Below are 24,702 nucleotides of genomic sequence, written 5' to 3'. Positions count from 1 at the left end.
GCATGGCCCCCGGGCACAGGCAATAGGATGGGAGGCCTGGGTGGGGCAGGGGCTGGGTGGAGGGGGCAAACGGAGACAAGGAGAGGCATCTGTAACGCTGTCAACAATAAAATTAAAAAACGAACAAAAAACTCCACACCCTAAAAAAAAAAGAATCAACCAATGAATGCATAAATAAGTGGAACAACAAATCAATCTCTCTCTCTCTCAAAATCAATAAGTAATTTTTTAAAAAGACACAGCCATGTCTTCAGAATCAGCCCTCAGCCTCATCGTCCACTTTCCCCACAGGGAAGGGGGCCCCCACCCAGCAGCCTCCTGGCCCCGAACTTCCCAGGGCATTGAGGCTGCGTGTCACAGGCCCCGTCTGGGGACACGGCTCCCCGCTGGCCTCGCTGGGTCACCCTCGGGCCTCCAGCCGAGGAGGCCACCACGCCCCCTGGCCAGCACCGAGGGGGGGCACTGGGATTCGGGGCGCACTCTGTCCTGAGCGACCCTGACAGTGCCCTTCCTCCCTGGGGACGCGCCATCTGCCCTTTGACCTTGAGGAGGGGGTCTGGGCCCCGCAGAGGGTGGACTCGCAAACCCCCTGCTCGTGACTGCTGGGGAGGCATTTCTTCGTGGCTGTTTTTCTCAACAGGAGAGAGCAAAGTACTGTCAGATAATCTTATCCTTGTCCTGCCGTGACCCCAGCTCGGGGTGGGGGTGGGGGGCGCAGCCTCTGGCAGCTCGCCTCCCTCTGCGGCAAACAGTGCGAGGGGCGGGGCGGGCGGGCCTCAGCGCCGCTAGCGCCCGCCGCGAGGGCCTCGGAGGGGCCGACACCTCTCAAGAGGAGGGAGCCCAGGCCCACGGCCAGCAAGACCGGTCCTGGGTTCGAGGACCGCTCGACCGCGCTGGCTGTGCAAACTGTGGCAGGTAAGTCACCTCTCTGAGCCTCAAAGACGAAAGGGGGCAATCCAGGCAGAGGTCAGCCCAGGACGCGCCCAGCACAGAGCCCGGCACCGCCCACGTGCCCACCAGGCCTGACGGACCCGTGTGGACGGCTGTGTGCTCACACGCTGAGCCTGGCATACAGCAGGTGCTCCATGTGCAGAGGGTGCCGCCTGCAGCACCGAGCACCTCGCGGCCTGGCACAGCCGCCTGGTTGGGGACAGGCCCGGGGTCGTCCTGGCCGTGGCCAGCCGCTGTGTTCACCGGCACAGAGCTGAGCTCGGCCCTCGGGGGCCTCACCTGCGGCCCGAGAAGCCCGAGACGGGAGCAGCGGCACCCAGACCCGGCTCTGTCCCGGGTCACGTGTGGGCCGAGGCTCTGCTGGCTGGTCGCACGCCGTGTCGGTCTCTCCTGCGCACAGGGCCCTGAGGCGCATCCATCCAACGGCACACGCCACCACCGGACACAGCAAAAGCCACACTGACGCCCTCACGGCGCTGACCGACCCGGGGCTTCCCTGCCCGCCTCGCCGGTGCTCTGGGCCTCGGGAACCGGGACTGGCCGGCACAGACAGCCCCGAGCCCCAGGTCCCAGGGCCCTCCCCGTGACGGCTTCTTTCGGCCGATGGCCTCATGGTGACAACGCGGCTGCCAGACGCAGCTTGCCTCCCGTCCCCACTGAGCGAGGAGGACACGCCCCGGCCAGGACGGCTCAGCGGCCCATTCCTGCGTCCAGCCCACGCGGCCGACGGTCAGAGTCCCCAGCTCGCGACGTGAGGACTGGCCAGGCCTCAGGTCTCTGACTGGCCTCAGGGCAGCGCTCGACCCCGCGGCCACGCCCTCCTCTGGACACAGTCCTGCGCCCGCTCCCAGGATCCCCCTTGCTGACTTTCTGAGTCCCCCTGGCTGTGCAGTCCCGTCCCCACGGGCCCCTCTGCCCGGCTGGGCCCAGGGACTTCCATCCCCTCCTCCCCGGTATGCTGACCGGCCTCAGGGCTGCCACGCCCCTCGGGGCTGACCACCCGCAGCAGGACCTCGAGCCCAGACCCTAAGTCCAACCGTCCACTCGGCACCTGGACCTGGTGTCCGGTGGCCTCGTCAACCTTCTCACAACCGGGGCAGACCCGGCCCCGCGCTCGGCCCTGGGGCCATCCTCCTCGGCCGCTCGGCCCAGCATCGAGCCAACTTAAGCCTCTCCCTCCCACCGCGCCGCCCTGTCCACTCGCCCCTCAGTGTCTCCCAACCCTGGCCGGTCCCCCAGAACCCCCCGTCCCGGCCCCACCCGGCCCTTCCCTCAGCCCAGGTCCCCTCTACGCCGAGTCCCCCCACGGCTCCGGATCCACAGCAGATGCTCGAGGCCCCTCCTCACACCGCGCCCCCCGGTCCTGCTTCCCGGCAGCAGGTCATCAACAGCCCGGTGCATCGCCAGGCTCCCCGCGGAGCTGACGTGGGCAGAAGCAGCGCAGCCCTGGGGCCCGGACGCTTCCATTAGCAGCTCGGGCCCTGGCCCCCGCCCAGCTGCCTCCCACGAGATCGGGGAGTCAGGGCCGCCCGCTCTCCACGCCCTCATGGCCGCAACTCTGCGCACGCCTCCTGCAGGCTGGGGGTCCTGTGCGTGCGACAGGCTGGGGGTCCAGAGCCGCCAGGCCGAGGCCGCAGGTGTCGTGGGTGACTCCATCGCGGCCACGGGACCCGGGACGAGGGCAGCTCAGCCCCGAGGACCAGCTCCAACGTCAGGCTCGGTCTCTTTCTAGCACGTTCCGTGGATAAGTCATGTGACGATTCTGGACCTCAGTTTCCAGCGGCGATGACCAGCTACCCCAAGACTGGGAGCGTAAAGCCACAAGGAAGATGGATCCCCGCTTCTGTAGGTCAGGAGGTCGGAGTGGCTGGGCTGGGGGGCCTGTCCGTGAGGCGGGGGCTGATGGGAAGCGGAGCGGCTGCCAGGTGGCTGCGAGGCTGGAGGCCTCTGGGCCCCACGCATGTCGCTGCCACGGGCACCTGGCTTCCTTCCCCGAGCGAGAGCCGCGTCCTCGCTGGCCGGTCCACAGAGGCCCTCCCTCAGGCCCCGGCCAGTCCCGCTTCCCGGAGGAGGCGGCCAGGAGGGGGGATCACCGGGCACCTGGGGGCCGGCGGCCCCCAGACTCAGGGCCTTTGCCAGGGTTAAGCCAGCTCACGAGCAGAGTGCCCGGTGAGGAGCCGGGGTCGGGGGGGAGGGGGCCTTGGCCTCGGTGTCCCCTCGACCGCTCAGGAGACGTCCAGGGCCTGAAACCCTCCCGGCCTCCAAGCAGCAGCCCCGGAGGCTCCCAGACGCGGCGGAAGCCGCAGGGCCCGGGCGGGGCTGTGTTGCGTGAAGGGACAGTCCCTCCCGGGTGGAGGGGAGGGGGCCTGGCTCATCACTTCCCTGCGGTCCCCTCCCCACACCCACCCAGCCAGCCCCCGGCACCCTGCCCGGCGTCACAGCTCTGCCTCTGGGAAGGGAGCCCCCTACTCGCCTCCCAAGGCCCCGGAGGGCCAGCGAGAGTGGAGAGCCCACCGGGCCGGCCTGCGTCTGAGCTGCGAGGGATCAGGACCCCAGAAGGCCCACCGGCCCTGCCCTGTCCAACGGGAAGGAAGCCAGGCTCCCAGGGCCCAGGAGGAGTCCCAGAAGGCTTCCAGGAGGAGGTGGCATTTGAGCGGCCAGCGCGGGGCTCCCCGGGCCAGGAATTCTCCTTCCAGCGGCCACACCCGTCTTATCTGCTCTCGGGGAAGCAGCTCCCAGGGGCCTCCCCCTCCCGCGGGCACAGAGCGACGTCACCCGCCAGGAATGCACTCAGCCCCCTCCCCCCTCCGCCCTCTCCCCACCTCGCCCCATCCCTCCGCTTCCCCTCTCCTCCCCCTTCTGTCTCCATCCTGGTCCTCCCCCCCGCCCCGGCCCATCACTCCGGACCTGCCCCTGGGGATTTCCAGGATCCCGCCACCCATGGGCGGGGCGGGAGGGGGGTGGCACCCTGTGCCAGGGGGTGGGGTTTCCTCAAGAACCTCCCCCAAACCCTCCAGCCAGAGGGAAAAGGCGGCTCCCACCTCCTCTGGGCCTGGGCCCCGGGCAGCCGGAGCCCCACCCCCTGCACCTCAAGGCCTTTCTCTTCGTGGGCTCCCCCCTTGGAGGGGGGCTTGTCTCCCAGGCACCCCCGCCCCCCGTGTCTGGGGCAGCACCTGCCCACCGTGTGCCCGCTCAGGCTCAGGCTGGCCCGGCTCCCACGGCCTCCCTGTCCTTGGCTGTGGCCCGACGGCTGGACGGGTGTGGCCCACAGGTGCTGAGAAGAGGACAGAGTCCACGGGAGCCGCCCTCCCCGGCAGCCGCCCTGCCTTCCCACCAGCTCCCAGGCATAGTCTCTCCCCAGGTCTCTCCCCTGCCTCAGCTCCCCTCCCCCCCCCCCCCCCGAAGTCTGTCCCGGAGCCACTGAGACGGTCAGAGCCCCCCAAGTGCTGCACTTCCCTGGCAGTTGGCACCAGGTGCCCCATGGCCCCCCTGCCCCCGGCTGGCACCCCTCCCCACCCATGGGCTCAGGCACCTACGGGCAGGCGAACACCCAGAGGCCAGCATCTCTGTGATTGCGACACGGGCCAAGGCTCCCCAGGCGGGGTGGGCACCCACTGGCGGGTGCAGCCGTGGTGAGGGCCACAGAGCTTTGGGCGAGCCCTCCCGTCAGGGCCTGTGTGGCGCGGGGCACCCGGTCAGCTCGGCAGCCGCTGCCCAGAGCTGATTCCGGAGCCTTCGGCAGGACTGGACCCCGGGAGGGCTGGGCTGGTGGGTGTGCAGGGGCCATCCCCAGGGTCCACCCACCCTCAGGCAAGGCCCGGGGTCCCCCCCGCTGGGCCCCCACATGCATAGGGCAGTGCTTTTGTTTTGCAATCTATTTTTATTGACTTCAGAGAGGAAGGGAGAGGTTAGGTCTGGGGTCAGAGCTCCAGGCAGAGAGGCAGGGGGTCAGGCAAGGCCCAGAGGCCCGCTGGTCTGTCTGCAGGTTCCCAGGACCCATCTGGGCTGGACTCTGGGGAGGGGCGGCGATGGGGAGACGGCGGAGGCTGGTGACCGACCCAGGGCCTGCAGCCGGGGGTGGCCGGAGGTGAGCAGAAGGAAGCCAGAGGCCGAGGCCGAGACGGAACATGCGGGGGCGGCAGGCACGGCGAGCTGGGACGCTGGTCTGGGCGAGGTGCCCACAGCTGGAGAGGAAGTGACCCTGGCACAGCCCTTCTCCAGCGCAGGGGGTGCTGGGTCTGGCCCATGTCCCCGGGCCCCTCCTCCCATGCGGCCCTCAGACCTCCCGTCCCCGGACCAGAGCATCCAAACCCCAGGACCGGGGCGTGGCCATGGCCTGCGCAGGGCACCCCGGGTCCACCTGGCCGCAAGCACTGAAATCGATCCTGTCGCCGCCCCCTCCCGGCGGTCACTCGCAGGACAGCGGCGTGGGAGCCCCGCGGACAACGGACAAACGTGCAGGAGACACACCGGGACGTCCACGTTCGTGGGCTGCCGGCCACGATGCAACACGGGTGCTCCCAGGAGTTCCACGTGTGACCAGGGCGCTCTCCTCCAAAGCATGTACATCTGCTGGGGTCTGGGAAGCCAGAACGGTCTGACCACAATCAAAACAAACACGTCTTCTGTCTCGGGTGGCGTGGAGGAGTTCGTGGGCCTGGGGGCCGGGTGGGGCTCCAGCCTCGGCTCTGGCATCCCCGCCGGGACCGGCAAAGCCCTGTGCCCAGCAGACACCTCGCCCAGGGACCGGCAAAGCCCTGTGCCCAGCAGACACCTCGCCCAGGGACCGGCAAAGCCCTGTGCCCAGCAGACACCTCGCCCAGGGACCAGCAAAGCCCTGTGCCCAGCAGACACCTCGCCCAGGGACCGGCAAAGCCCTGTGCCCAGCAGACACCTCGCCCATCCAAGTGCCCGGCGCCTCCACGCAGCAGCGCCATCACTCAGATCCAGGCTGCGCCTGCGAGGGTTCGCGGGGTTTAGTCAGTCATGCCTTCATTCAGCCAACGTGTGTGTCTCCGTGTGCACCGGGGGCTGGGGGACAGCTGGGTCCCTGTGCTGGGGACTCCAGGGCAGCACAGGCCACGGCTCGGTGGCGGACACAGCAAAGCCCTCGAAGCTCCCGGGGCACGGCCGACCCGGGCGGCTCCGGTCAGGTCACGGGGCAGGTGACGCTGTGCTGTGTCCCTGGTCCTAGGGACGGAGACTCACCGGTCGTCGGCCCTGTGGGCCGGGGGAGGGGTGCTCAGGGCGCCCTGCAGCCAGAGCGGCTGGACACACAGGCTCCACACGGGCGTGTTCGGGGGGCCTCATGCATGTGATAAGTTGGCATTGTCCACGCGGCAGCTCCCGACCGGCACTGGCCACCACGCGGACCCCGTCACCGGCACGTCCAGGCCAGGCGGTGAGGGTTAGCTTTCCCGCTTCACAGGGAGACGGCCGAGGCCCTGAGGGCCGGAGCTGCGGATGCCACAGAGCTCGTGAGACGTGGGGCCGGGACACGTGGCGCGGCAGGCGTGACACCTGTGGTCGGGGCCCCTGGTGCTGGCCCCGTCACGGCCCGGGGGGTTGGGGACGGCCAGGCCCATCGTCCAGTGAGTTCCAGGAATACACCAGCCGGACGCCTCCACCAGCGGCAGGAAAGGAGGCTGACTAAGGAGGGCAGGGAGGTCTCCCAGGGCGTGACCCAGCCTCACCCCGGGCCCTTCCTCGAGGCGGAGAGTCCCACCGTGGACGTGGGGGTCGGTGGGACGCATGCCAGGCCCGCCTTGGTAAGAGTCCCCATGGGAAGGTGCCGAGGGTCCTGGGAGCCCCTGTTGAACCGGGCCAGGCGCCCCCTGGACCCCGGTCTGCCCAGCGCAGGGGCGGCTGGGGCAGAGATGTGAGTCAGCAACCTCCTAGTTTGCTCCCATCCCGGGAGGCGAGAGGTCCGAGGGGAGAGAGAGGTCAGCGTGGCTGGTGACAGCGGACCAGCTTCCTGGAAGGGGGTGGGACGAGCTGCACGCTGATGAGGCCACGCCGACTCGGACCCTGCCTGGCTCTGAATCTCGGGGACCAGCGCCCCGCGGCCTGCAGCAGCTGGGGGGGGGAGGGGCTCTGGAAGGCAGGATGGGGACCCCACGTCGGGCCAGGCCACCGCCAGGGTCTCACAGACACGGAGTCCCCCCTCCTGGTCCCGCCGTGGGGCCTGCCCGTCTCCCAGCCGGGCAGCGGGAAGCCGCGAGGGAAATGCCCAACCTCAGATGAGTCACCGCCGGCCTCTGATTCAGCCACCCAGGCGGGGAGGGAGGCGAGACTGTCCCTGGCGAGGTCGTCCCTGCAGGCCACGCCACCCGCCCCGTGGGCACCACTGAGCAGCCGGACCCTGAGCTCCTCTTGCCGGCCCAGCACCCCTTCCCCTGCCCCGCCCCCGCCCCCGCCCCCGTTCCCCCACAGGCAGCAGGGCTCAGAGGCACCCACTCAGGGCTGTGTCTGCCACCCGCCTCCTCATGGGCTGAGTGCTTGTCCTGGTAAGTTCTGAGTCTGGGTACTGCGGACAGGACTCTGCGTGGGACCCGGGGCGCCCACATTCCCCGCCACCCTCGTCTACGCGTCCCCTACCCCAGGCCCCGTGCGGGAAGACGTTTCTCATTCCCAGCAGTTCCTGTTTTTCCGATTCCCTTTCGTGGACTGCGCCGTGAGGGTCCCGCTAAGAACAATGTCACCCATGAGCTGTTTAAGTTCATTTTTATCAGTGTGAGCCTTTGCTCAAAGTTCCTTTCTTTTTTTTTGGCCCGTGGAAGCCAGAGCCCAAATTTCCCTCCTTCACCCCCCAGTTTATTCGTGTTTTAAAATGTGTTCAAATCTTTGGGGGTGACTCCATGCCCGGCCGGCAGGTCCTGGGCCCTCAGGTGAGTGGGCTGCCCCGCCACACCGCGAGCCCCCCGGAAGCTGCCTGGGGAGGGGTGTCCACATCAGGCCCCCGGAGCCGCCAGAGGCACAGGGACACCCAGGGACCGAGGCCAGGACCCCAGGGTGGACAGTGCGCGCCAACGTGGACCCTTCCCGAGCCCGTTCCCTCCAGTGCCCCTGGCACGGCCCTGGGCCCGAGAGGGCGGAACAATCGCCCGGCTGTGTCTCGGGCACACAGCACCCTTTCACGGCCCACAAGACAGGGTCTGTGCCCGCCCGGTGCCAGAGGGAACAGGCCAGTGCCCAGCTGGGAGGATGCTGCTGCAGCCCACGCCCCCCCACCCCGGACGGCACGCAGGGACTTCCTGCAGCTGCCGGCCGGCGGGGGGCGAGGGGGGCCCTGCCAGCCCAGCCCAGGCCCCGGGCGCCCAGCAAGGAGGCAGCGCAGCTCGGGGGGTGGTCACATTCGAGGCGGCCGAGCTCGCGGCTCCTCCCCGCTGGGCCTCTGCACGGCTTCCCGTGGGACAGAGCCTCCGTCCGGGACGACGGAAAGTTCCAGGACGGACCGTGGGGATGGCCGCACGGCGGTGTCAACACGCCTCACGCCCACGAACTGGGCCCTGACTCGCGGGCCGTGGGGTGAGCTTCACGCTGTTCACCGAACACACACCGCGGAAGAGCCGCTCTGGGAGTGAGACACACTGACGGGAGGGACTTCATCGCACGTTTAATGGCACATGCAGCACGGAACACAGATACACACGCGGTACACGGCAGTCACCCCCACGGGCACGTGGTGCTCCCGGCGCCATTTCCGCTGTACCCGGGGCACCAGGGGCTGCCAAGCAGCCTGCACTGCCGAGCCCCGCTGGCCTGGCTCGGGGTGTTGTAGGACTGAAAATGCATTTGGGGGGCCTGTCTGAGATGGCGACTGGGGGTGTGGGGCCCGGGGCCTGAGCTCAGGTGAGGGACTGCGCAGGGCGAGGCCCCCGCCGCACGCGACGTGGTTCTGATAGCTTCATCCAGAGCCTCTGGGAATCCCCCCGACTCGGTCTCCCAGGAGCGGCTTTGCCAACGGGATGCAGACTGGCTCCGGCCCGGCTCCAGAACAGCGCTCCCGTCTCGGCAAGTCCTACACTCACGAGGCTTCCTCCCGTCCTGGGCGTCTGGGCCCGGCTGGGGCGACAGTGGGACCAACTGGCACCTGGCGAGTGTCCCGGACCGACAAGGGCTTTCCGAGACAGGTGAGCGACCACCACCCCTGCGCCCGCCCTGGGGTCACCTGCGGCCCGTGGGGGTCACCTGCAGCCCGTGGGGTCACCTGCGGACTCTCGGGGTCACCTGCGGCCCCTGGGGTCACCTGTGGCCCGTGGGGGTCACCTGCGGCCCGTGGGGGTCACCCGCGGCCTGTGGGGTCACCTGCGGACTCTCGGGGTCACCTGCGGCCCATAGGGGTCACCTGCGGACTCTCGGGGTCACCTGCGGCCCGTGGGGTCACCTGCGGACTCTCGGGGTCACCTGTGGCCCGTGGGGTCACCTGCGGCCCGTTGGGTCACCTGCGGACTCTCGGGGTCACCTGCGGCCCGTGGGGTCACCTTCCAAGGCGCCCTGACCCAGAGCATCTCCCACAGGACCCCTGGGGGGGGCTGGACCCACTCTTTCCTCAGTCTCGACTTCCCGCTCGGAGCCCCAGGCCTGCGGGACACCCAGGGACCGAGGCCCCACGTTAGACCTGGTGACCTGGGTCACAGAGGTGGCCAGGCCCTCACCTCCCGCCACGAGGTGAGCACGCTTCGGTGTCCCCCAGAAGACGCAGGGAGGGTGGAGGGGTCCCTACGATGAGCCCACAGCGCGTGGAGAGATGGGCGTGCGTGGGGAGGGGCAGCGACTGCGCCTCAGTCGGGGGCCCCCTGCTTGCCCCCGTTTTCCAACGCACGGGTGACTGTCCCGTTCCACACGGGCGTCGGAGGGAGGGCGGTGCCCACGCTGTGGGACCCAGCCCCTCGGGCCCGGACACAGGAGCCCCACACGCGGGAAGCGGGGTGCTGGGGCGGGGCTCAGACGGTGAGGGAGATGAAGCTGTTGTAACGCTGGATGTTGCGCTTGAGGATCTCGGAGCAGGGCCCCAGCACGCGCTCGAAGCGGGGCCGGTCCAGCTTCACGCACTTGAGGGGCCCGCGGGCCACAACGGTGGCCGCCCGGGGCCGGTTCAGGAGCAGCGCGATCTCCCCTGGGGGCGAGAGGGGGGTCAGGGCCTGGCCTGGGGCCCGGCTGCCGATTTGGGAGAAACGACCCGAAACCCGGGACCCTGGCGTACATCTGCCGCCGATAAACAACAAACCTTCGGTGTGAGCACGTGCGTGGGCGGCACCAGCACTTACGCAGACGGGTCTCCTTGGACGTCTGACATTCACAGTCAGCACCGCGCCTGCCCCACCCATGGGGTCCCACGCTCCCCGGGTCCCCCCTCGGCCAGGACGGGGGTCAGTCGAGGCCTCACACCGGGGGGGCCGTCTCCCTGCAGGTCTCCATCCCTGTACCCACCAGGTCCCGGGGTGTGGGAGCCGCTCCCACTCACCGAAGTAGTCGGAGGGCCCGAGACGCCCCACTTCCACGTACTCCTCATTCGGGGACCGGCGCTGCAACACGGAGGCCGTGCCCTGTGGACGCCAAGGGGACAGGTGAGGGTCGCCGGGCCGAGGTCACCCACCAGGGGGTCCCCTGTGACGGGGCCCCCCCTCCCACCAGCTCCTTCCCACACCCCCACCCGAATTCCCTGCTTCCCCTGTGGACGGGGGCATGGGGCTGAGCCATGGCCCGTGATCGCTGATGCACCTCCAGCGGCCGTGTCTTCGTGGGAACCCGGGCGTCTGTGCGTGGCCACCAGCCGACCTTCGCTAAGGCCCAAGGGCTGGGAGCGCGTCACGCCCGGCGAGCAGGAGAGCGCGTCTCAGGGTCGTGTCCCGGGAGAGCTGTGGCCCGGGAGCAGGGCAGCGTCTGCGGGCCTCACGGCTCAATGATTAACAGGAGGCGTGAGGACCAGACAGCCCGGAGCCGTGACCCCGTGACCCCGAGCGCCTCTGCCTTGGTGGCAGGACGGCTGGGAAGCCTGGGTGGGAGGGTCCCGGGGGGGGACACTGGCGTGGAGGGCTCGCCCCGGCCCCTCGCCTGCGGGGAATTGGGGCGTCCCTGTTGGTGGGACCCCGATGGCCTGTCCTCTGTAAGCCCTGGGGGGAGTGAGTTATGAACAGCCCAGCCGTGTCGCCGGAGCGGAGCCCCTCGCCGGCTGGTCTCCATCGCCTCCCAGTTTTAATTCTGAGCCACCGAGGGTCACAGCTCCCTTCCTCCCGCCTCCCCGGCTGCGTCCCCTTCACAGCCGAGGACCCGCGGCGCCAGGCACGTCTGGCACGCCCGCCACCCATGCAGCACCGGGGAGCGTGACCTGGCTCCCGTGGGCTCCGCTCCCGCTCACCAGACCCAGCCTCCTCCACGGCGCCGAGTTAATGTGTAACGCCCCCCGTCTGGGAGCGAGCAGGTCAGGGGACCCCGTGCTGTCGCCGTGCCTGGCACGGCTCCCCCAGGCCCCTGAGCAGGACAGGTGCACGGCTGACCGTCTGGACCAAGCCGAATGCCGCCAGAGCGGAGCCCCGGGCCCTCCCACCAGGACCCCCATCGTCCTGGGTCTGGGTGGGCACAGGCCCTGGCACAGCTCCGGGCTCAGGGCCACGCTGGGGCAATGGCTACGGTGACACCGGGTCCGGCCACCGTGGGGCCCCCGCGTCTGGAGCCACAGGGCCCAGCACATGAGCCGCTGTGCCAGGCGTGATGGGCCGGACGCCCCGCACAACCTGTACCTTCTTATTCATGACACACGTGACACACGCCTCTCCGCCCACCGCAGAGCAGCTGCCGTCCCACACGGGCTCCCTCGCCTCTGAGGTCCGGGTGGGGCTCAGGGCTCCCGGCCAGACTCGGGCCGAAGGCATCAGTCAGAACCCGATGACAGACGTCACCACCAGGTTGTGGGGTGTCAGTGGCCGAGCGACACAGCGAGCCCCGAGGACCCACAGGACACTTCACACTTTCAGCCGCCTCGTCGGGGGCTCCCTGTCACACAGCTCAGGCGTCTCGCTGATCGACACGCCCCAACAGGACGCCCCTTCCTGGGACCGCTCTGCCCCAACGGCCAGGAGGGCGCTCCCACCAGCACAGCCACGTTCCCATGACACGGGGGACACGTGTGACCACAGGTGCCGCGGAGCCGTGCGGGCCGGGAAACAGCGCCATCCAGGCCAGCTTCCCGACGCTGCCGAGCAGCGGACACCTCAGGGACGGCGAGCTGGGACTCTCGCCGAAACTCCAGACCTTGTTCCCCACGTTCAGTCGCCGACTCCAACCGGCTCTAAAGCAAAGCAGGTCCCAGACCCGGGGCCGCGCCGAGGACAGGAGGGCAGCTCCTGCCGGCTCCGGGGCGGAGGGCCACGCCGCTTCCCTTTCAACTTCGGGTTTTTAAACATTTTCCTACAAAATCAAAAACAAAACTGAGCCCTGGCCAGTTTGACTCAGTGGATAGAGCATCGGCCTGCGGACCAAAGGGTCCCGGGTTCGATTCCGGTCAAGGGCACATGCCTGGGTTGCAGGCTCCTCCCCAGCCCGGCCCTGGTCGGGGCTCGTGCAGGAGGCCACCCATCGATGATTCTCTCACATCCATGTTCCCCCGTCTCTCCCTCTCCCTTCCTCTCTCTGAAGATCAAAGGGAACATCCTCGGTGACGATTAACCAGCCTCCGGAACCTGAAAGCCTCTCGCGGTGCCTGACGCCTGACGCGGAGGGTCCCTGCTGGTCTCTTTCTGGAGTTAGATACAGGCAGCCCTCGGGGTACGTCGGACTCGACGTCCGTTGTTTCGTGGTTACGTCGCCATCTCCCATTTATTTAATAATTTAAAAAAAAACGTTCCGTCATTGCGACGTGTGTACATACGTGCTTTGTTTTCTGTTATTTATTTACCACAAGTAAAGGTCAGGGATTGTTATCTTTCTTTTAAGTTTTTTTAGTTTCACGTCATCACTGCTGTGTCTGTGCTCCGTGAGTGACGTAGGTGCTTATGGAGGTGGGTTCCGACTTACGGCGAAATCGCATTACGTCGCGCCGTAGGAACGGATCTCCGACGTAACCCCAGGACCTACTGTATAGACTCCTAGTACCATGTGCGCACACACATGCACGCAGGCAGTTGCACGCACACCGTGCACACTCTCATGCACACGTGTACAGACCCACAAACTGATGTGTTAGAATACACACAGACATGCACGCGCACAGGTGCACACACATGCAACATGCATGTGCACGTGCAGATCACACAGCCTGTGCCTGTGCACAGCTCTGGGGTTCCTCGGAGCAGACGTTTTTAAAGGAGCAATCGTGGAGGCGAGCGCGGTTTCTCCCCGTGGAGAAGCATCGCTGCAAGCCGCGTCCCTGAAGGCTCCCCGCCACCGTGGCTCCGAGGCCGCGGAGCTGCCCACTGCAGCTCTCGGGCTACGTGACCCCTGCAGGCCCGCCCACCTCTGCTGTGCGCGTCCATCACACACGCTGGGCTGCAAACCGTCGTCAAAACAACTGCAAAAACACCCTGGGCTGGCGGCGCGCCCGAGGCCGGCTCTGTGCCAGCCTTCAATGGATCATCCATGAGGTCGGGGCCTTGGCGCGGGCAGCAGCCGGCGGCTTCCGTGGGAAAACAGCACAAGTGGCACTGGGGCCGGAGGCAGGGAACAGGTGGCCCCAGACTGAGAGCCGCAGGGCCCGCCTGGCGAGCGCTCGCCTCACACTCAGGGGGGCCCGTGCTCTGAGGGGGCACTGCCCCTGGGGGACCCGACAGGGACCCTGGGAGTAGAGCTAGCTCCTCTCTGGGTGACGAGGGGGGGGGGTCTGGATAGCGACCTGACCCTCCGCCCAAAGGAGGGGGGTGATGGAGGGGCAGCCACTCGGGCTGGCGCTGGGACAGGCTGCCCCTGCAGAGCTGCTCGGCGTTTTGGGGTGTCCCCATCTCTGACCGGGGGAGTCCCATGCTTGAGAGCTCCCTGCCCGCCCCACCACTCTGCTGAGGGACACGCGAGAGGCACCGACAGGTGGAAAGTTACTGATTTTTATTCCTGAATCGCGGTTTGAAACGGTCGGTCACGCCCCGCCGGCTAGCTCAGTGGTTCAGTGTCGACCTGTGAACCAGGAGGTCACGGTTCGATCCCGGTCAGGGCACAGGCCCGGGTTGTGGGCTGGATCCCAGTGTGAGGTGTGCAGGAGGCAGCCGATCCATGATTCTCTCTCATCACTGATGTTTCTCTCTCTCTCTGCCTTCCCCTCTGAAATCAATAAAAATACGTTAAAAACAATAATAAAAAGAAAACTCAGTCACTGTGGGCTTTTCTGGGCTCGGCAGGACCAGGCGGGTGCGAGGGGCCGGGGCTCTGAGGCTCAGGGGCCGATGGGAGGCTTGGGCGTGAAGCTCGGGGCTGGTGTCCTCTGGACGCTGGGACTCCTCGGAGAGCCGGGAGGGTAACGGTCAGCACCTTGGGGGCTCCCGGGGTCAAATGGGTTGAACACAGAGGTGAGTGAGTGACAGGCTGAAGGGCGGGAGTGTTCCGGTCATCACCAACGTATCAGCCATGAAACGGGGGGCTGGCGGGATAAACACAACGTGGTCCCCCGTTCAGTGGCGAGTCACCCAGCCTCGAAAAGGCGGGAAACGCTGACCCCTGCGACCAGGCCCCGAGGACACCGTGCTCGGTGGGTCAGCCAGACGCAGAAGGACACACACGAACTCCCCTAGTGTGAGGCCTGGAGGAGCCGATGCACAGACAGGAGGACGCGGCCTGAGCTCCGGGGCGGACCAGGCGGGGACGGCCGCGGGCTCCTCGCCAGCCAGGCCGTCTGCAAAAGCGTTTCTTCAGCGCGGCCCAGGCGGGACGTTTATTTTTCTGCTGAGAGGCTGGACCGAGCGGGCCGCCCGCAGCACCGACCCGTGGCCAGCGTGGGCACCGCTCTGCGATCCCCTGGCGGAGACGGCCTGGCCTCAGCCACGAACACGCAACCCTCACTCCCGGACGGAGCCCAAGACAGGCCTGACCCCGTGCGATGCCGACCCGGGGCCGTGGGGAGCAGACGCCCACAAGAGTCCCAGGCACAGGGGGTGGTGCCCGCAGGCCTCCCCCACGGCCGGCGCCCCCCGCCCACCACAGCTGGGTGCCCTGCCCCTCCTTCTCCATCTGGAAATCTTCTTCACCCTTCAATGCCCAGCCCACCTCCTACCACCAGCCCCCTCGGGCGGGACGGCCCCGCTCCTCCGGCTCCGGCCTGGCCTCTTCTGCATGCAGGACGCCTGGCAGAGCTCCAAACGGGCCAGAGGGTTTCCTGCTCGGCAAACGCACAGCCGGCGGCCGCCCCGCCCCGCCCCGCCCAGCAGCATCCATGCCTCAGGCTGGCGCAGTTGGGGCGCGGCGGGTGCAGGCGGAGGGCCCGTGGTGGGGCCGGGCGGGCTCCGGCCTACGTGTCCGAGATGGTGGTGAAGTCTCCGCACACCCCTGTGGCTGTGCCGCGGGGCAGCTCCTGGGCCACCGAGGCTCCGAAACGGGCGGCTCTGCAGTGGTGGACGCTCGCGACATAGTGTGCATAGTGTGCCGAGAGGAGATAAAACCCGCCCAGCGTTTCTATGGCAACGCCGCCGGGCGCAGCTGGTGCGTGAGCAGCGGAATTTCACTCCCAGATTTTACGGGAACCGGCTGGTGGGGTCCGGCTGTCCCCGGGCCGCACGGAGGTTCCTGTGGGCACGGGCACGGGGCACGCACAGGACGCAGCAGAGGGAGCCCGAGGCGCAGGCCGGCCCCCCCTGCCAGGGGCACGGCTGTTCCGGAAGAGTCTGGGGGCAGGAGTGGGAGTCAGGATTTCCCGGAGAAACAGAACCAACGGGGTGAGCGCAGGGAGACCTCTACGTCAAGGATCGCTGCTGGGACTCGTCCGCGGGCCTCTGCCGCAGCACCCCCTCCTCCGTCCGGCCTCAGTCCTTTTGCTGTTGAGGAACCCCTTCAACTGATGGGGCGAGGCCCACCACGCCAGGGGGGGCACCAGCTTTGCTCAGAGTAAGCGACGTCTGTTAATCACACCGGAGAACAGCTTCCCGGAAACATCGAGGGGAGTGTCTGACCTGACACCGGGGACTGCGGGCTGGCCACGGGGGCCCGTAAAACACCCTCACGGGGACCGGGGCCAGGGGAGTCACGCGCATCGGAAGAAGCTGGGGTGAATGATACATTAAAACGTACAGGCGCACCGTTAGCTTATTTCTATTTTTTTGTCCCTCCTCACCAGAGGTTTTTCCATTGATTTTTTTTTTTTTTTTAAGAGAGCGGAAGAGAAGAGGAAAGACAGAGCGAGCGAGCAAGACATCGATGTGAGAAAGCACATCAACTGGTTGCCTCCCACACGGGCCCCAACCAGGGCTGGGGATCAAGCCTGCAACGGAGGTACGTGCCCTTGACCGGAACCGAGCCCGGGACCCTTCAGTCTGCAGGCCACACTCTGTCCACTGAGCCACACCAGCCAGCTGTTAAAGAAAACAGCTCCGACCAGCGTGGCCCCGCCCCCAACGCTTTCTGCAAAGCCTTTTTTTTTTCTTTTCTCATAAAAACGAGGCCTCAAAAAATTGAGTAGGGTCTCACAACGGCTCCTCTCCACGGAAATCTTTAGTGAACGGCGGACGATGTGTGCGGTCTGAAGAGAAGCCGGAATGTCTTTGAAGTCTGTGGACAGAATGAAGCCGTCGTCACGTCGTCCCAGGCGTGTGGCGCTCTCCTTCCTGCCATATTACCAGCCGGTCCCAGTGCCTCCCGCACCACAGGCAGCAGCCCCACGGGGTGGGCAGCCTCGAGGGCCACGCGCCAGCCCCGTCTGCGGGAGCCCCGGCAGGGAACGGGGCTGCGCCGGGCTGACCCCCCCGTCTGCCTGGGGGTGGCCACGGGGACCGACAGCCGAGGCTGCCGTCCATGAAGCTGTTTCAGTTCTGAGAGCGTCTGGCCCCCGGGAGCCCCGGGTCCCGCTGTGACACCAGATTTGGTTGGTCACAGAGGAAAAAGGGGGAAAAGTCCAAGTTGCCACGGAGACCACTTCAAACACACTTCACAAGGCTGTGAAACTACACCTTCCGAGAGGCGGGGCTACATTCCGGAGGCCTGTGTGAGGCACCGTGGACGGGAATCTCCCTCCCCCGCCCCCCGACACACACACACACACACACACACACACACACACACACACACACACGGGCACTCTGTCCCGTGGCGGACACGCCTGCACACAGCCAGAGCCGTGCCCAGGCCAGGGCGTCACCATCACCGGGTCGCCCTCAGGGCCGTTCCTGGCGATGGCTCTGTGCCGGCAGCACCAGAGCGGGAGAGGCGGCCGGTCAGGGCCCCGCACGGCAGGGGGCGGGGGGCTCTCTGAGCATCAGCCACCCGTAACCACGTGGCTCAGCACCAGGAGCACCTCAAAGTCGGCGTAAAAATGACCCTGACGGCCTTTAGCGGACGAGCAGCAGCAACGCCCGGCCCCGGGCCAGCAGCAGCCAGATCTCCACCCTCAGCCGAAGGCGGGGGAGGGGAGACGTGTGAGACACAGGGCGGGGGGGGGAGATTCCCGTCCACAGTGTGGAGCAGCAGTGCGGACCCGCTCTAGGACGAGAAGCTCGAGAGGCACACACACACACACACACAGTCACACATGCACAGTCACACATGCACAGTCACATGTGCACACAGTCACACATGCAAGCCACATATGCAGTCACGTGTGCATAGTCACACGTGCACAGTCACACGTGCAGTCACACTGCACACATGCAGTCACACATGCACAGTCACACATGCAAACATGCACAACCACACATGCAGTCACATGTGCACATGCAGTCACATGTGCACAGTCACACATGCAAGTCACACATGCGCAGTCACACATGCAGTCACACGTGCACACGTGCGCAGGAACTGCCCAGCGAAGCGTGCAGGAGCAGAGCCTCCAGGACGTGGGAGTGAGGTGCAGGCTGACCCGTGGGTCTGTCCCTTGCTGGCCGTGTGTGTCCTTGGGCAGAAGACCAGCCCTCCCTGCCCAGCCTCCCTCACGGCGCAGCCAGATCCCCCGCACGGGGGTGGGGGGTTCAGACAACACTTGGCACATCTAAGCTCAGGCTCGTTATCACGGTCGACGACGGTCCTAGGGTGGGGACGCCCCCCTTGCCCTGAGCATCTGCGCGGACCTCCCGCCCGTCCACGCCTCTCGCACACATCGCGGCGGTGTTTCCTCCCTGGCCTCGGGCCCAGCTGGGAGGAGGCCGGGCCAGAGAAGAATGGACAGTTGTCTGCGCTGGCCAGCGGCTGTCCCTCACGTCCAGACCAGCAACTCTGAGGCTGTAGAGCCTACGGCCAGGCCACAGGGCCGGGTGGGGACTGGGGGACGGCAGCGTCCGCACCAGGGCCACCACCCCTCAGCGCCCCCCACTCCCGGCTGTGGCCAGGCCGTCCAGGAGCCAGGCACCAAGAGAAGAGATGCAGGTTTTTATGTGAAATATCCTGATTTTTAAATATCAGAAACCTATCTATTCAAATGGTGAAAAAGCCAGGTGCGGGTCCACACCCACGTCCCTGGGCCAGGCGGGCCGGAGCGCAGGACGCACGCAGGGCAGGGCGCAGTGATTTGGGGCCTCCACGTTGGGAGGCGAGGGGGTCCCCCGGGATCTCTGCGGCCACGGGTGCCGATGGGGCCGCTCCCCCGAGGACTCACTGGCTGGACGTCCACGTCCACGGTGGGCGTGTGTGACCAGCGGCTGGCGATGAGCCTCGTCCTGGGGGCTCCACGGACAGGGCCGGGGCGGGTGACCCAGCCGCACCTCCCAGCCATCGCCGCCCCGTCCCACCGCCCGCGGGAGAACCCAGACCCAGATTCCGGGGATCAGGCGCCACTTTCCCACGAGAATCCCACGGGAATGCCGCGAGACGCACCGCCCTCAGCACGCAGGTGTGGGCGGGCGGCTGGGAGCAGAGGCTGGAGGAACCCCCACCCCAGGAACACCTCCTCCTTTTCGTGGGAAACGCCAGGCCGACTCCCGGAGGGGCATCTTATCCGAGGTCACGCTCGTGGCCGCCGATGGGGCGGAGGGTCAGAGACGGCGACAGGCGCCCCGCAGGGCGGACACCGCAGCCGGCAGGGCAACGCGGGGCCTGTGTCCGAGGGCCCCGGCCGGTCGGCAGGGGAGGACGGTGCCCACGGCCCTCTGGCCCCCACAGCCTGGGCTGCTCTGGGAGGGCGGGGCCTCCCCGAACCCGACAGGGCCTCCTTCCGGGCCTCAGGGAGCCCAGCAAGATTCCCACGCAGCGCCCGGCCGCGGGGCTCAGGGCCGAGCGCCGTCTAGGAACCAGGAGGTCACAGTTCGAGTCCTGGTCAGGGCACACGCCTGGGTTCTGGCTCGATCCCAGTGTGGGGCGTGCAGGAGGCAGCCGGTCCTTGATTCCCTCGTCGTTTTTGTTTTTGTTAATCCTCAGCTGAGGATATTTTTCCATTGATCTTTTTTTTTTTTAGAGAGGGGGAAAGACAGAGAGAAACATCGATGTGAGAGGAACACATCGATGGGTTGCCTCCTGCACCCGACCAAGCCCTGGGCCAGGGAGGAGCCTGCAACCCAGGTACACGCCCTTGACTGGACTCGAACCTGGGACCCTTTGGGGGGGACGCCGGCCACCACAGCTGCACGCCGCCATCAGTGACAGCCCCGCCCCATCAGTGACAGCCCCGCCCCCATCAGTGTCAGCCCCGCCCCATCAGTGACAGCCCCGCCCCCATCAGTGTCAGCCCCGCCCCATCAGTGACAGCCCCCATCAGTGACAGCCCCGCCCCCATCAGTGACAGCCCCGCCCCCATCCGTCACAGCCCCGCCCCCATCAGTGACAGCCCCCATCAGTGTCAGCCCCGCCTGGCCACGGGGATTAAGGCCCCAGAGCCACCTGTCGCAGGCCCTCACTCGGCCGGCCTCTCGAACAGGAAGTGAGTCACGCGTGTGCAGCTGAGAAGCCTGGCGCCATTTTCTAAAATCGAACCTTTAACCAAGAGCGTTACAGACCACGCACCGCTGTACGAAACACACGGGAGACCCCACGGGCCCTCAACGGCCACGCACCCCGAAAACCCAATGCCTCCTCGCGCCCAGATTCTGACGAGGGAGCAGCCACCGACCTGGCCCAGAGCCCACCCTCACGTGTACTGTGCGTGTCATCACACACGTGGGGACGGGACGCCGTGTGTACAGAACAGAGCCTCGGGTCCCAGGGGGACTCATTGGAGCGGGCGTGGGGCTGCCGCCGCCCCGGCTGCAGAGGGTGAGGGTGCGGGCTCAGGGCATACACGGGTGCTTGTCCTCACCTCCCAGCTGCACCCACGGTCATGTGACCTGCACGCCACCCCCCTCTTGTGCCCATAGCCACGACCTGAATGCCTCCCCCACGCCCACGGCCACACAACCTGCACGCCCCCCCACGCCCATGGCCACGCAACCCGCACGCCCCCCCCCCCCCGCGCCCATGGCCACACGACCTGCACGCCCCCCCCACACACGACCTGCACGCCCCCCCCACTCACGACCTGCACGCCCCCCCCACACACGACCTGCACGCCCCCCCCTGCATTCGCAGGACTCACCTCCGTGATGATGAAGAAGTCGTCGCCGGGCTCCCCCTGCACCACGATCTTCTCCCCGTCTTCAAACTGCACGGGCTCCAGGGCGTCGGCCACCGTCAGGCGCTCCCACTTCTCCAGGGACTCTGGGGGGGGCGGCGGCAGCGTCACCCCAATGTCACCTCAGACACCCCGCCCCAGCCCATGGTGAGGTCTGTGCGAGGGAACCGGGAAGAGGCTGAGGGGCCGGGGGCCGGACGCACAGACCGGCCTCGCGGGATGTGGCTCAGATGTGCTGCTCCAGCACACGTCACATGTCACATGCCACACATCACACGTCACACGTCCCCATCCCCAAGTCTAAGCTAACGAGTGTTGAACACTCCGGGTCTCCGGGCGATTAGAGCTGCTGTGCTTTGCAAGCAGCAGAACCACGGCTGCCACGAGGGCTGCGGGTGTGGAAGGACCGGAGCGATGCCCGCTGCTCAGGCCGCGTGCGCTGGCGCGCAGAGGACGCGCTGGTTTACGTGGCTGCACGGAGGCCAGGGCGTGTCCACCCTGGTTCCACGGCCGCGTGTGCCTTCAGGGCTGGCTGGCTGTGCACGGGCCCCTCCCGCACGGTCCCTCTAACCCCCGGGAGGGAACCCCACGCGCTCCTTGTAGGAGATGCGCTCGCCTGATTCACGGTCTTTGGCGAAAGAAACTTCCCGGCCTGAGCTCACCAGACGCACGGATGTGGGTCAGCGGCTAAAAATACGTTGCCAAGCCTCTGTTTTAGATCTGGGTTAGGGCCGCTCTCTCCGCTTTAGAACTCCCGTCCGTGCGGCCCGTGGCAAAGGCAACCCTTCAACCAGCCCTGGGTCCGGGGATGCCCTGGGTCGGGGGATGCCCTGGGTCGGGGGATGCCCTGGGTCAGGGGGTGCCCTGGGTCGGGGGGTGCCCTGGGTCCGGGGATGCCCTGGGTCGGGGGTGCCCTGGGTGGGGGGGTGCCCTGGGTCGGGGGGTGCCCTGGGTCGGGGGGTGCCCTGGGTGGGGGGGTGCCCTGGGTCGGGGGATGCCCTGGGTCGGGGGGTGCCCTGGGTCGGGGGGTGCCCTGGGTCCGGGGATGCCCTGGGTCGGGGGATGCCCTGGGTCCGGGGATGCCCTGGGTCGGGGGATGCCCTGGGTCGGGGGATGCCCTGGGTCCGGGGATGCCCTGGGTCGGGGGATGCCCTGGGTCCGGGGGATGCCCTGGGTCCGGGGGGTACCCTGGGTCGGGGGGTGCCCTGGGTCTGGGGGTGCCCGGGAGCTGTGGGCATGGATGCTCAGAGTTGGAGGATAAGCTGGAGACAACGGCACTGACCGTGGAGGGACAGACAGACCAGCAAACACGCCTGCGGACAAAGATGGCTTGATTCTGACCAACAGCAGTGAGCTCACACGTGTGTCCGTGTGTTCATGTGTGTGCACGCATGCAGGTGTGTGCATAGGCATGTGTGCAGGTGTGTGCGCACACATACGCGTGCTGTGCACAGGCGCACACCTGTGAGCATGCACATGTGGCCGAGACGTGTGTGTGCCCGCCTTGCCCAGCACCCAGCCCACGGAGCCGCCGCCGGACGGTGGGGCTGGACTGACCGAGGATGGAGACCTTGCTGAGGAACTCCTCATACATCTTGCGCTTCCGCAGCGTGCTGCCCTGTGCAGAGAGGGAACAAGCGGTGGGCTTTGTGCCCGGATCCGTGGCACGTCCACGTTTCCCCGAGTGACCCCGCTCTGCCGAACACCCCCTCTGAGCCCTCCGCGTCCCCAAAGCCCCTCCGATGACAGAGTCGAGGGAGCAGCCACCATTCCCAATGCCCAGCACCTCGTCCCCAGGACAGAAAATCGTCCTTCCAGCCCCTGCAGGACCCTGACCACGCCCCGAGGACCACGTCCTGGCCACTGGGCATGCGCGACCCTGGAGGCACCCTGAGCACGTCCTTCAAGAGCAGGGCCCGCCCCTTTCCTCCGGCTGGTGGGACGCGGAGGCCGTGGCCGGAGCCGCGCAGCCACCCTGGGCCTTCGTGAACCGAGGTGCAAGCTGAGGGAGCTGCCCCCGCCCCACAGAGCAGCAACCACATGGCTGAGGCCACGTTTTCAGTGTTTGTCACTCGCAGGGTGGCAGCCAGGCCCTGACCCCGCCTCCGGGGACTCCCACTCTTCGGGGAACAGGGCTAACTGGTGACCTGAGAGCACATGAAGGGGTGGCAGCTGGACTTCCAAAGCCACCCTGGCCTCAACGGGGAGGCCGCATTGGAGCTACGCTGTCTGGGACCCGCGGGCAAGCCCTACCCCATCACACCCCGGACCGCCCAGCCCGGAGAGGGCCCCGCGGGGCCACCAGCTGCGCCCCCTCCCTGACCAAGCTGATGCTCTCGGCTCTGAGGCAGGCTCCACCAGGTTCTCCTCCATCAGGGCCGTTACCTTCCTCGCACGGGAGCACGGGGCACCGCTGTGGGGCGGGAGGGAGAGGGTCGCGGCCGGTGGGAACGAGCCCTGAGCAGCGAGCAGACGCGGCCCCCAGCTCCTCTGTCCTAGCCCCCTGGCTGTGAGGGCCAGACGCCCAGCTGGGGGGGGGGGGGGGCGCAGACCCCTGCTCCGGCCTCCCGGCCTGAAGGGTGGGAGAGGTGGAGGCGGGAGAGAAACAGCGAACGGGCCACGTGGCACGCACTGCCTGTCCCCAGACAACTATGACAAAAATGCGACAGCAGTGGAGTGCGGGCAGGAATGCTGCCCCAGGAATGGGGTTTCCCACAGACGCCCCTGCGGACTCCAGGGCACGGCTGGCCTCTCCCTCCGGACTCACGCTGCTGGGCATGGAGTCCCCCGTGTCCCCCGAGTGCCCCTCAACATCCAGAAACCCAGGAGCCCCTCCTGCAGGAGGAGACTGCGCCCACGACGGGCACAGGCCTAAGGATGCCCCCAGCCACACGCTCTGGGGCCTCCGCACAGAGGACACTCAGGCAGCCTGCCTGGGGAGGGCGCTGTCAGCTGGACAGTGTGGGCTGGGCCACTGCGTGCTGAGCCTCGGTGACATGCGATTAGAAACACCCACCTCACTGACCGTGAAGGACAGACTCAACAACTGTTTCCTACGGTGGTGATGGTGGTGATGGTGGTGATGATGGAGATGATGATGATGGTGGTAATGATGGTGATGAAGAAGATGGTGGTGATGGAGATGGTGGTGGTGGTAGTGATGGAGGTGGTGATGGTGGTGGTGATAGTGATAGTAGTGATGGTGATGAAGATGGTGATGGAGGTCGTAATGGTGATGAAGATGATGGTAGTGATGGTGATGGTGGTGGTGGTGGTGGTGGTGGTGGTGATGAAGATGTGGTGGTGGTGATGGTGCTGGTGGTGATGCTGGTGATGGTAAAGATGGTGGTGATGGTGATGGTGGTGGTGATGGTGGTGGTGGTTATGATGATGGTGATGAAGATGGTGGTGGTGGTGATGGTGATGAAGATGGTGGTGATGGTGGTGATGAAGGTGGTGGTGGTGGTGATGATGGTGATGAAGATGATGGTGATGGTGGTGATGAAGATGATGGTAGTGGTGGTGATGGTGATAGTAGTGATGGTGATGGTGCTGGTGGTGGTGGTTATGATGATGGTGATGAAGATGGCGGTGGTGGTGGTAGCATTGCACTCTTCAATGAGTACAGGGAAGGAGGACTATTGGAGGGTCAGCACACTCTAACTCCAACCCCAGGCTGCCCATGACCCTCACTCCTAGACCCGTCTAGCCTTTCTGGGCCTCAGTTTCTCCATCAGGAGGGTGACCCGGCACCACCTCCTCTGTCCGTCTCTGATCTGGGCTCCTCCCTCCCTGCCTTGCTGCCAGAGCCCTGCCGATGGCATCTCCACCTCAGCCTGCTTCCCGCCGAGCGGCAGGGTCGACCCTCGGGACAACATGCCCACTGCCTGAGGGTGTTAGAGACACACACGGGCCGGCCCTGGGGAGAGTGGGCAGGGGAAGCACGGGGAGCCTTCCCGGGGCTGCCGGACACAGGTCCTCCCGGGCCGGCGGCTTCCTGCCCCTTCAGGTCTTTCCAGGTGTGGAGGCTCAGGGAGGGGTCGCAACCTGCTCGTGTCCACGCGGCTGCCAAGTGGTGGAGCCAAGGTTGA

The 24,702-nt window shown here is 66.8% G+C and overlaps 2 protein-coding genes and 1 long non-coding RNA gene across 12 annotated transcripts in view; 2 read left to right on the top strand and 1 right to left on the bottom strand.

Moving 5' to 3' along the window:
- Positions 1-719: 719 nt before the first annotated feature.
- Positions 720-8,940, top strand: LOC307099546 (uncharacterized protein). Of its 3 annotated transcripts, XR_013813526.1 has the most exons (3): positions 720-915; positions 2,684-5,038; positions 5,370-8,940. XR_013813526.1 is itself a non-coding variant. In XM_079771207.1 (2 exons), exon 2 carries the CDS (start codon positions 2,781-2,783, stop codon positions 4,227-4,229), a length of 1,449 nt encoding a protein of 482 aa, XP_079627333.1. In that variant the 5' UTR covers positions 720-915; positions 2,684-2,780; the 3' UTR covers positions 4,230-8,940. The 3 variants fall into 3 exon arrangements, 2 of the variants coding, with proteins under 2 accessions (XP_079627333.1, XP_079627334.1); XM_079771207.1 differs by having other exon boundaries at positions 2,684-8,940; XM_079771208.1 differs by lacking the exon at positions 720-915 and adding an exon at positions 2,323-2,588 and having other exon boundaries at positions 2,684-8,940.
- Positions 8,941-9,509: 569 nt separating this feature from the next.
- LOC307099548 lies at positions 9,510-13,415 on the top strand. The gene is made up of 3 exons (XR_013813527.1): positions 9,510-9,621; positions 10,364-10,520; positions 10,681-13,415. It is a non-coding gene; the product is annotated as an uncharacterized lncRNA (long non-coding RNA).
- Positions 9,610-24,702, bottom strand: part of PRKAR1B (protein kinase cAMP-dependent type I regulatory subunit beta) — a 64,992-nt gene continuing 49,899 nt past the window's right edge. For all 8 annotated transcript variants that reach the window (XM_079771209.1, XM_079771210.1, XM_079771211.1 and 5 more), the window contains 4 exons: positions 22,169-22,229; positions 20,576-20,697; positions 10,418-10,499; positions 9,610-10,069 (listed from right to left, as the gene is read on the bottom strand). In XM_079771209.1, coding sequence (XP_079627335.1) covers positions 9,897-10,069; positions 10,418-10,499; positions 20,576-20,697; positions 22,169-22,229 — 438 coding nt within the window. In that variant the 3' untranslated portion in view covers positions 9,610-9,896. The remainder of the gene's footprint in view (positions 10,070-10,417; positions 10,500-20,575; positions 20,698-22,168; positions 22,230-24,702) is intronic.

The sequence above is a fragment of the Cnephaeus nilssonii genome (genome assembly GCF_951640355.1).
Source record: "Cnephaeus nilssonii genome assembly, chromosome: 5".
Lineage (NCBI taxonomy): Eukaryota > Metazoa > Chordata > Mammalia > Chiroptera > Vespertilionidae > Cnephaeus > Cnephaeus nilssonii.
The sequence above is the reverse complement of the archived record's forward strand: the minus strand, read 5'-3'. Positions and strand labels throughout refer to the sequence as shown.

Excerpts from the sequence above, each read along its gene's own strand:
- LOC307099546 (XM_079771207.1), top strand. The coding sequence starts at position 2,781 with ATGGATCCCCGCTTCTGTAGGTCAGGAGGTCGGAGTGGCTGGGCTGGG.